Below are 11,571 nucleotides of genomic sequence, written 5' to 3'. Positions count from 1 at the left end.
CAGGCGGCCGGAAGTGCGTACGTCCGGCGGAAGTGCTCCCCCAGCGCGCGTCCGCCAGCCCACGACTAGCAGGCGGGGCCCCTGGCTCTCAACTCTGAGGACCAGGGGCCTGAGAAGGAGAGGGAGCCCCGAAATCCTGAAGAGGTCGTTCGGGTTCTGGTCGGGGAGGGCCGAAAAGTTTCGGGGTGTTGGGTTCACGGCGACCTCTGGTGGCAACCGGGGCCTAGTCGAGCCCGGCCGCCGCAGGACCCGCGTGCGGGAGCTTCAAATTCCCCCGTGGAGACAGGATTTGGTACCGTGGCCGGGGCTGCTCCCTGACCGCGTCCGGAAGGTTGAGGTCCAAACGCAGCTCTCTTCCAGCCGGAAACGGGAAAGGGGTGCTCTCCGCCCTTACTTCTCTGTGCCCTTCTGGGTTTGACAGCTTCCCTCAAGGCGAGTCCGCGCGGGGGTTTTCCTCAGTAACGCCCGCACTAGGAAACATCTCAGAAAGGCTGTCCCCCCCTTCCCCCCCACGAGGCCTCCTGGATGTCTTCCTAGAAAGAGGAGGGTGTGTTTCAGTTGCAGGCGGCTCCAGTGGGAGCTATCTGGACTGCTTTAGGCCAAGATTATACCTAGTGAATAAAAACTACTTGCAAATGGTTTTTCTTTCCCCAGCCAGCTCCACCCCACGGTGGTTTGTTTGCACGTCGAGCTTCTTGTAGTTCTGATGAGCAGTGTCACTTTCCTCAAGCTTATGACACTGGGACTTCAAGAGCTGGAGGTGTATGCAATTTGAGACCTGTCAGCACTGTGCAGAGTCCAGAGTGATAAGAGACAGGTGAGCCCGGTGGGCGTGGCTCAGTGGCTGAGTGAGAACCTAGGAACCAGGAGGTCACAGTTCCATTCCAGGTCAGGGCACATGCCTGGGTGGCAGCTAGATCCCTAGTAAGGGGTGTGCAAGGAGGCAGCCAACCAACGATTCTCTCTCATCATTGATGTTTTTTTCTCTTCCTCTCTGAAATAAATAAAAAAGGTTTTTGTTTTGTTTTTTAAAAAAAGAGACAAGTGAGCATGAACGAGTAGTTTCCTCTCCAGATTAGTTTTTGGTAAAAGGTGCACCACCTTTATTGAATGCTAGATGGTGCCAGCGAGTTAATCTTTCTGGGGTAAATCTCAATGTAGCGCCAGGTTAAGGCTTTTAAAGTTTCTCTGGAATTTATTTAGAATAGCTTTACCACCCTAAAATATGTTGTGCCTTTATACACTTCATCCAGTTATTGAGTATCGAGGCTAAGCAGAATCAGACTAATTTTCTGCTTTCAGAACTTTTACAGTTGGAGAGGAAGACACAGAAAACACGCTATAATGAACTCATATAATTCAAGGAAGAAAAAAGTGGTAAATAGAGAATAAGATGTGGAATACAGCCCTGGCCAGTGTGGCTATGTGGTTATAGCATAGGCTGCGTATGGAAGGGTCACAGGTTCGATTCTGGGTCAAGGGCACATACCTGGGTAGCTGGTTCCCTCCATGCCCTGCAGTGGGGGCGCCTGCGGGAGGCAACCAGTTGATGTGTCTCTCTCACATTGATGTTTCTCTTTCTCTCCCCCTCCCTCCCTTCCACTCTCTGAAAAGCAATGGAAAAAATATCCTCAGGTGAGGATTAACAACAACAACAAAAACCAACAGCCACACACACAAAAAAAGACTCCTCTTTTCATAATTGATTTGCCAATTATTTATCCAGTACTTTTTGTGTGTGCAGCGTTGTGCCAGATGCTGGTTTATAAAGAGAAAGCAAAATCCCTACTCTCAAATAACTCACAACCTAGTGAGTGGGGGTAACCAAGGAAGGCATGCAGGAGGTGGACTTGAGCTAGACCCTTAAGACTGAATGACTTGGGCTTGTCAGCTAGAAAAAAATGCAGGCTCCCAAGAGAAGGATGAAAGTTCATAGCATTTTCTGAAATAGCAAGTAGTCCAGCATGGTTAGACTATAGGAAATTAATCCTGAAAAGACACTTTCGGTTTTATCTCAGGTTTGCCTTGAATTTTACTGGAAAATACAACAGATTTAAAATAAAATTTAAATATGTATTTCCAGGAGAAATTTTACATGAGGCATAGCTATCATAAATTACACTTCTGCCTATACTCATTTACATTTACATGTTATTAATGATTGTAGATTGTTTAGTTTTAAGAGATATGGCAGATAGTAAGAGTAGATTTTCACTGATTAAATTCTACTTTGAATATGATGTAAGGAATTCTCTTCACTGAAGTTCATATATCAAATTGTCTGATAATGATTATGTTTAGGAAAATTTTAAATGTTTTAATATGTTACCCTAGGATTTAGGTTTCGATGAATGGTTTATACCTAATACTATGCCATATGTGTTTCCCGAAAGGAATGTAAGTTTAATTTTTATAAATAGAAAAACTTAAACGCTATAAATGTTAGATGCATACAATATCAACACCAAAATCAGTAGCTCTTCTCTACATCAGCAATAATCAGGAATTATAATAATGAAAACCCTATTCCCAATATTAACAAAAAATACAAAATATCTAAGAATAGCCAATTCAAGGCCTTTGTGAAAAAATATTTTCTTTTTTAAAAGTATAAAAGAAAGCCTAAATAAAATAGATATTGCTTGATAGGAAGATTCAAATTTCAAGGATACGAGTTTTCTCCACATTAGTGTCTAACTTAAATGTAAGCCCTGTCAAAATGTCAATTGAATTTATTTATTTATTGTTTATCCTCACCCGATTATATTTTTCCATTGATATTTAGAGAGGGTGGAGGGGGAGAGACAGAGAGAAACATCAATGTGAGAGAGACACATCGATTGGTTGCCTCCCATGTGGGGATTGAGCCTGCAACCGAGGTATGTGCCCTTGACTGGAATCGAACCTGGGACCCTTCAATCTGAAAGTTTACACTCTATCCACTGAACCAAGCCAGTTAGGGCTCAATTTAATTTCTAAGAAAACTTGACAGACTGATTTTAAATTCATCTAAATTTATTCTGGAAATACATATCTAAAAGAGGAAATGCACACAAATAACCAAGAGTTATTGGGGGGAAGAAACCCACAGTAATAAAAGCAACTTCTTATCAGTCATCATTATACATCAGCTCTAAAGCTATAAAAATTAAAATAGCAAGGCAATGCCTTAGGACCAGAATATTATCAATGAAACAAACTATTGAGCCACGATTGAGTACGTTAAAGGTGGCATAAATGAATACTGACTAGTAAACAGTGTTTGGGCAATTGACTATCCATTTGAAAGAAAATAAAAGACCCCTAACTTCACAGCATTAGCAAAAAATGTAGGTGGCTTAAAGAGCTGAATGTTAAAAATACATATATAAAAGTTTTAGAATAGAAAAAATATATTTTTAAATCCTGAGATAGTTAGGGCCTGCTTTCATGGGGCACAGACGAAGAAGACTTAAGGAGAAGATAGATTTGACCATTAAAAGTAATTATTGTGATAAAAACATCATAAGTAGAATTTAAAGTCGGGAGACAAGAGGTAATATTTGCAACATAAATACAAAGTCTTTGTATCCATCTTATATAAGTCAGTAAAGGAAATACAATCCAGTAGAAAAATGGGCACATTTTCAAAGAAGAAATTCATATCAAAAGTTGTTCATGCCCACACGATATTAGGTAAATACACATACGACCAGCAAGATAATACTAGGAGTGTTCTTTTTTTAAAAAAATATATTTTTATTGATTTCAGAAAGTAAGGGAGAGGGGGAAAGATAGAAACACCAATGATGACAGAATCATTGACTGGCTGCCTCCCGCACACCCCTACTAGGGATCAAGCCTGCAACCTGGGCATGTGCCCTTGACCTGGGCATGTGCCCTTGACCAGAATCGAACCTGGGACCCCTCAGTCCGCAGTCCGATGCTCCATCCACTGAGCCAAACCAGCTAGGGCCTAGGAGTGTTCTAAGTCCTGGAACATACTAAGAATGAAAAAGAATATTATAATGAATCTGTATTCACACCTGACCTATTTCTTTATAAATCTGTATTTTCATCTATCAAATCTGTTTAAGGTGAGATAGACCCACTAGTGAAGACTTCTAATTAATTCATCAAGTCAATTAAGAAGATTGCCAGGCCCTGGCCAGTGTGGCTCAGTTGGTTGAGCACCATCCCATGCACCAAAGGGTTGCCAGTTCAATTCCCTGTCAGGGATCAGGGCACATGCTCTGGTTGCTGGCTCCATCCCTGGTAGGGAGCATGCAGGAGGCCACTGATAGATGTTACACTTTTGCATCGATGTTTCTGTCTCTCCCTCTCTTCCTCTCTCTCAAAAAATTAATTTTAAGAAATATTTAAGATGAAAACACTTAGAAAAAAAAGAAAACTGCCAAGCATTTTTTGGGGTGAGTTTAAACTTTTATATATAAATTGAGGTTTTCTTTGCACAACTATATTTCCCACACCTATAGCTAAGAAAGAGTATAGCCTATTTAAAATTTTCCTGGTATGTTGAATCATTTTAGATAGCCAACTATATACTGTATGTGGGTTTATTTTTCTGTTTAGGGATTAAAATGGCTTCCAGAGGAAAGACAGAGACAAGCAAATTAAAGCAGAATTTAGAAGAACAGTTGGATAGACTAATGCAGCAATTACAAGATCTGGAGGAATGCAGGTAATAGTATAATTGTATGCTGTTACGCTGTAAAAATGGCTTTTTTCTGCAGCATGATTACAAACTCCATGAGTTCAGGCCCATGTGTGATTTGTACTCCTCCTGTAGTGTTCTTCACAGTGCTTTGTCTAGTGGAGAAATTAAGTTAATGTAGGCTTTGAGGTCATAAAGGCTGGGAAGTGAAAGTCTTTCATTTAATTACAAAGCAAGTGTGAACGTGGGCAAAATACTTAAGTTTCCATTTCCATATATGTGAAGTGGAAATAATAACACCTACCTTGTCTTCAGTATTTAAAATAACCCTGATAGGGTGCTGAAGGCAGGGGGGCGGGCTCAGAGGGGTAAATGGGGGGAAAAGGGGACATATGTAATACCTTCAGCAATAAAGAATTATTAAAATAATAAAATAGCCCTGCTTGGCATCAAGCTGAGAAGGTTCTACTTGGACTTCTGGTGTATTTTTAGTCTTGACTACTTAAAAGACCAAGACTCTTCAGTCATGGTAAATACTACAAATGAAGGAACCAACAAAATGCTTGGATGGAGTAGGTGCTCCATAAATAGTAACTGTTGTTATTTGTAGTAAGTGTTTAATAAATGCTTTGTTTGACTGATGCATGAAAATAACCTCTTACTCAAATGGCAAGTACTGTATTCCTGTTGTATTTCAAGGTGCACAAAATTTTACCTACCATTAATGATAATAACTAGTACCTATTACATGCCAAGCACTTTCCATATTTCATGTAATGCTCCTAGCAACCCTATAAGGAGGGCACTATTATTATCTTCAATTTATAGATACAGAAAGTGAGGCTTCGCTATGTTAGCAATCTTGCCCAAGTTTATATCATTGATTTATAGACTGCTTAAAAGGAAGTTATTATGTGGTTTAAATGTGCCTCATTTTGTTAAAAGAAAAATGTTTAGTTAAAGTAACCACATTGCAGCAAAATGCCCACATTTTTAATATCTGAATACACCCATCATTAGTATTTTGACATTTCGTTTTAGCCTTTTTCCCCAAGATATTTTTTTGTAAATATATGTATCTGAAGTCTCAGTGTACAAATACTAACATTGTTATTTTCACTTGGAACTCTGTATTTTATATATTATATTCACTGTACTTCAGAGAGGAACTTGATGCAGATGAATATGAAGAAACCAAAAAGGAAACGCTGGAGCAACTAAGTGAATTTAATGATTCACTGAAGAAAATTATGTCTGGAAATATGACTTTGGTAGATGAACTAAGTGGAATGCAACTGGTAAGCATAATTACTTATCTAGATGACACAGTTAGGTCATTTTTTTCTTCTTTCTTTCTTTTTTTTTTGGTAAGTATATTTAAGATAGAAAATTTATCCTTTTTTTAGGTTTAAGTTCTAGGTGAGTGTCCACTTGTGGATAAAACAGCATATGCTTCCAGATCTTTATTTAGTTACTAGAGGCCCGATGCATGGCATTGTGCACCTGTGGGGTCCCTCAGCCTAGCATGCGGGGATAGGGCCGAAACCGGCAGTCTGACATCCCCTGAGGGGTCTCTGCAAGAGGGCACAGGCCAGGCCAAGGGACCCCACCAGTGCGCAATCAGGGCCGGGGAGAGACGTGGGAGGTTGGCCAGCCGGGGAGGGACTGTGGGAGGGCTCCAGGGTGTGTTCGGCCCATCTCGCCCATCTCAATCAGTCCCAATCGGCTGGACCCCAGCAGGCAGCTAACCTACCAGTCAGAGTGTCTGCCCCCTGGTGGTCAGTGCATGTCATAGTGAATGGTTGGGCGGCTTTAGCATATCATTAGCATATTACACTTAGATTGGTTGAATCTAAGTGTAATATTCATTCATTTGGTTGAATGAATACTTAGCATACTAGTATTAGGCTATTATTATATAGGATATACTTGACTCCAGTGACATGCACAGAAATAGCAAATGGAAACTAAAATTGTAACAGTATTTGATAAAAGAAGAAGGCCTATTAATAACTGAAGACCCATCAATCAGTTGCAACATCTGATTCATTGGAATATTTTGGTTAGTTTCACCTTGTATTTCTAGGCTATCCAAGCAGCTATCAGCCAGGCCTTTAAAACCCCAGAGGTCATCAGATTGTTTGCAAAGAAACAACCAGGTCAGCTTCGGACAAGGTTAGCGGAGGTAAAGTTTCTTTAAATGGACCCAATGGCTGTGTGTATTTTTTTTCTTAGCCCAACAATTTGCTCATGTTATTCTGAAGTTTAAAAATTGGTCAGTTGAGAATGTACAGCACCAAGAGTGAACCCTAATGTAAACTGTTTCAGTGTAGGTTCATCAATTGAAACAAATGTCCCACTCTGGTGGGGGATGTTTGTAATGGAGAGGCTGTGCGTGAGTGGGGGCAAGAGGTATATGGGAAACCTCAGTTCCTTTCACTCAATTTACTGTGAACCTAAAGCTGCTCTAAAAAAGTCCATTTTTTAAAAATTGGTCAAAATTTGTCCTTTGAGCAGTTATTGTTCATTTTGAATACAGAAGGTTAAACAGCAAGTGGCAGTTTAAATTGCGGCTGACCACTTCTACTTGAACTCTACTGGTAAGGTTTTACTACTTACTTCTGAAGCTCTGAGTTGAAATCCCAACTAGAATTCATTAGCATTGCTTTGTGTGTGTGTGGCCTTTCTCACCTAAGGATTTCAAATGTCTTTATAAACCTGATACTTGAAGAAGTGTTTATAAGCTTGAATGTAATAAAGGCATTAATGGTTATTCGCAAGCACTGGTAATTCAGTAGGATAGTGGTTAGGAGTATGAACTTAGGTCAGACTGGCCTGGATTTGTATTCCTGCTCCATGTAGAGATATGTGACCTTGGAGAAGTTATTTTGTTCAAACTCTTGTGCCTCAATTTCCCCACCTGTAAAAAAAGGTGATAATAATAGTTTCTCCCTCTTATAGTTGTTATGAGGATTAAATGAAATAATATATGTAGAGCACATATTATATGTAATATGTAATATATAAAGCACATAGAATAGTACCAATGTATAGTATATACTATCACTGTTTCTAGTGGTAAAGGCAATATTTAACCCAAGTACCAGGAGGCCTGATACCAATGACCTCATTCAAGCCTATAAACCACACTTCAGTTTAATAAGTTCTTAGAGGATGGATCCTCTCTAAAGGAAGCTGTTGCCTTACTAATTCCTAATCCCTAAACTCTACTACTAAACAGTTTGTAACTAAGACTGGTTATGATTAGCATTAAGATTTATTAGAACTGTGTAATAGCATTTCTATCATGTTTGTCTTGAATTGTTTCTTTAATTCCTTATAATATTAATCAGCTAGAGGATATTTTTTAAAGAAGTAGACCTGAAGAGCTGTATTTTATGCATAGAATGTTTTTAACTTAAATACCATATGCTTTGTGTTCATCCATTATAGATGGATAGAGATCTCATGGTTGGAAAGCTGGAAAGAGACTTGTACACTCAACAGAAAGTGGAGATATTAACAGCTCTCAGGAAACTTGGAGAGAAGGTACCTGTGTTTAATTTAATATAAGATAGCATTAGCCATAAAGAAAAGGTGTAAAGTATTTGGTACAGAACTTCTTGATCTGTGATCTAGTTTATAGCCCTGAGGCATTCTTAGCAGTGGTTCCCAGAACTGCCTGTTTAGATTTGAACCCACTCCACTGGACTTGTTTTGTTTTGTTTAGCTGACTGCAGATGATGAGGCCTTCTTGTCAGCAAATGCAGGTGCTATTCTCAGCCAGTTCGAGAAAGTCTCTACAGACCTTGGTGAGTATCTCGTATTTCTGAAAGTTGGACATGAATTACTGTCTGATGGACAGATAGCGTAGGTGAGATAACATGATGGCTTTCTCAGATTGAGTTTAGAGGTAAAACCAGAATTGTTTTCTTTATAAATCCCTTTTATTGAGTTTATTTCCCAATACTTTATAATCAAACAATTAAGTTAATATAACCTAATGCTTTAAGAATATTTGTCATCTAAATGTAAATATAAAAGTAAACTAAATTTTTACCATTTGCAACCAATAAGAGACCCTTGGAGCTGATTGTTGGTTGGAGGGGAAGGAAACTGGGATGGCAAGGGAAAAGCTTAGGGGAATGCACTGATAATAGAAGCGAACTTTATCTCTGTTTCAATATGTATGTGATAAGTTTTCGCCTCTTTGCCTGGAACTGTAAATGCATTTGGAATGACCTTTTCGTTTTCATTTATGTGTCTCTCTCTTAGGCTCTGGAGACAAAGTTCTTGCTTTGGCAAGTTTTGAGGTTGAAAAAACAAAAAAATGACATGGTGTGGAAGCTTGGGACAGTGATCACTTTCTTGTTGTAAATGGCATTTTTCTTCTGGGGATTTTGAGTCATTGCAAAGAAATCAAGAGATTCTTCAAGTGTATTCATAACCTAAGAAAAGGTGACAAAAACATACTCGTGGCTTCTGTTTGTGCCCTTCACCATTGTGCTTTCTGTAGGGCAGTCTTCTGGGTGATCCTGGACTTGGTGGGATGGAGGGATCTCTAGACCTATTCATTATGATTTGTCTGTTTAAAGAGAATATAGAAAATAGTTTCTGTTTTTTTAAGGCTCTTTGTTTTTCGGTGCTGATAGTAAATGGAAAGATATGAACTAGTGATTCTTTTCTGCTCAGAATTTATCCCCACTTGTGTTGGAGTGAATAGTGTAGCAACAACATTAATAGACCTCATAAGTGTTCATAGAATTTTAGAGTCCTAAGTGATCTTAGAAGTCATTTTCACTTAATAAACAAGGAAACCGAGGCTCAGAAAGAAAGTGACTTGCTTAAAGTCACATCAGAGAGTTGGGGATAAAACTTGGGGGTCCAAACTCCCCATTTCGTGTCCATTGAATTTTATTTTTTTTTCAACCTATGTTGTTCTTTGAAAATAATTAACATACATTTGTACAAGTCCATGTTTATAAAAATTCAATGTCCTAACAAAAAGTTGTCACTAAGGGACCATTCCCCCGCCTGTAAGCTCTCCTGATGAATAGGGTCTATTGTCTCTTGGAGTTTTGAGCTTGGAACAATGGCAGCCCTGTTGAGAGTCTCCTGAAGTAACTTAACCTCCTGTGTTGTTTCACCAGGGGAGTAATCGGAAGTGGCAGCTAGAGGCCCTCCCTGTGTGTGACCTCTTTGCTAAAACCCGTTGGGTGGTGACTGCAGATTACTGTTTACTAGTCAGTTTTTGGAGAAACACAAAATACGTTCTGAGGAGAAGCAGGTTTCTCTCCTGAGTGTTTACATCTCTGTATATAGATGTCCCCATTTGCATGTATGTTGTTCCTAGGCTCTGGCTATTTTATAGTCTTTCATATGTTTCTCAATACTCTTTTTCTTTGCACTTTATACAAATTAAAAAATCTTTAAAGCTTCATATAAACTGTAAACTCAACTAGGTGCTTTGTCAACTAGACAAAATAGGGGAACTCAGATACATGAATGCCTTATTTGGAGCTTTTAATGGGTAATTTTTCATATATTGGTTTATGATGGTCCAAAACTCATTGAAATTGTGACAAACCAAGAAAAGGCAAATTATCTGCCCTTCATTTAGGGCTTTATGGCCAATCATCATTACTTCATTATTCTATATTTTTGTTTTAGCCACGGTGAAATTCACATAACATAACATTCACCATTTTAAAGTGTACAGTTCAGTGGCATTTAGAACATTCACAGTATTATACGATCACCACCACTGTTTAGTTACAAAACATTTTCATTAGAAACTCCCTGTTCCCTCCTAGCCCTGCAGCCACCACTAATTTACTTCCTATCTCTATGGATTTACCTAAGCTGGATATTTCATATAAACACATTCGTACAGTATGTGACCTTTTGTGTCTGGCTTCTTTCAGTTAGTGTAATATTTTCGAGGTTAATCCACATCAGTATGTCATTCCTTTTAACAGGGAAAATATACCCTTGCATGGGTGCCCTATTGTGTTTTTCCACCTATCTCTTGATGAACATTTTTTCCCCCACTCATTGGCTATTGTGCTATTAACATTGGTGTGTAAGTACTTGTTTTAGTACCTGTTTTCAGCTCTTTTGGATATAGTACCTGGGAATGGCATTGCTATGCTGTTGTTTCAAGCCTTAGCAAGCTTTCCCCTTCCCCTCCAGTAGCAGGATGAGGAAAATTAGCAATATTTTGTATTTCAAAGGGGCCTAGATGAATCTGGGGTCCTTAATTTTGGTTTCCCTTAAACTTTCTATTAGACCAACATCAGTGAAATATTTTGTCATTAACCACATTAATATATTCATTTTGTAAGCAATAACTAGTACTCAATTTAAAATTAATCTTCCTTTAAAAGAGGTCAAGTTTGCAGTGCCTAGCAAGACACTGCCAATCATGGCCATGTGCTCTTTGACAGGTTACTTCAGCTTTTTGAGCCTCTTTTTCCTCTTCTGTTCAGTGGGGATAATAGGACCGACTACCACACAGGATTACCGTGATTACTGTGCGTTCCCCTCTCTTCCTTAGGACAGAAACAAAGGGCATATGATATATTTTGTTTCACAAATTCGATATTTAATTCAGAATAATAATTTGAAAAATAAATCATTTGAAAATTCTATACAGCTGTAGTTATTAAATGACTTGCAAACTATGTTTCCTGTTCATATTTTGCTATATTTAATCTTCTAGTGTTTTAGACCTCTTGGGAGGTCTCAAACTGCAATAACTAATGCTGAGGCAGCTAACTTTTTTACATCCTTGGGTCAAGCTAATATTTTCATGAACAGAATTCTTGTTTTTTTCAAAGAACTGGAAGAAGCAAAGTAAATTCCAATGAGCAAGTGTCCAACTGGGCTGTTTAATGAAATCTAGTAATTTAAAACAA

The 11,571-nt window shown here is 38.7% G+C and overlaps 1 protein-coding gene across 3 annotated transcripts; it reads left to right on the top strand.

The window, feature by feature from the left end:
* Window positions 1-15: 15 nt before the first annotated feature.
* Window positions 16-11,304, top strand: LZIC (leucine zipper and CTNNBIP1 domain containing). Of its 3 annotated transcripts, XM_014545468.1 has the most exons (8): window positions 97-144; window positions 655-817; window positions 4,573-4,681; window positions 5,817-5,952; window positions 6,741-6,839; window positions 8,108-8,203; window positions 8,385-8,466; window positions 8,930-11,304. In XM_014545468.1, the coding sequence occupies exons 3-8, from the start codon at window positions 4,581-4,583 to the stop codon at window positions 8,986-8,988; spliced, it is 573 nt and encodes a 190-aa protein (XP_014400954.1). In that variant the 5' UTR covers window positions 97-144; window positions 655-817; window positions 4,573-4,580; the 3' UTR covers window positions 8,989-11,304. The 3 variants fall into 3 exon arrangements, with proteins under 3 accessions (XP_005873469.1, XP_005873468.1, XP_014400954.1); XM_005873407.2 differs by lacking the exons at window positions 97-144; window positions 655-817 and adding an exon at window positions 16-72; XM_005873406.2 differs by lacking the exon at window positions 655-817 and having other exon boundaries at window positions 87-144.
* Window positions 11,305-11,571: the final 267 nt, after the last annotated feature.

This window comes from Myotis brandtii, unplaced genomic scaffold (assembly GCF_000412655.1).
Source record: "Myotis brandtii unplaced genomic scaffold, ASM41265v1 scaffold410, whole genome shotgun sequence".
Lineage (NCBI taxonomy): Eukaryota > Metazoa > Chordata > Mammalia > Chiroptera > Vespertilionidae > Myotis > Myotis brandtii.
Note: the sequence above shows the minus strand (reverse complement) of the source record. Positions and strands in the feature narration are given on the sequence as shown.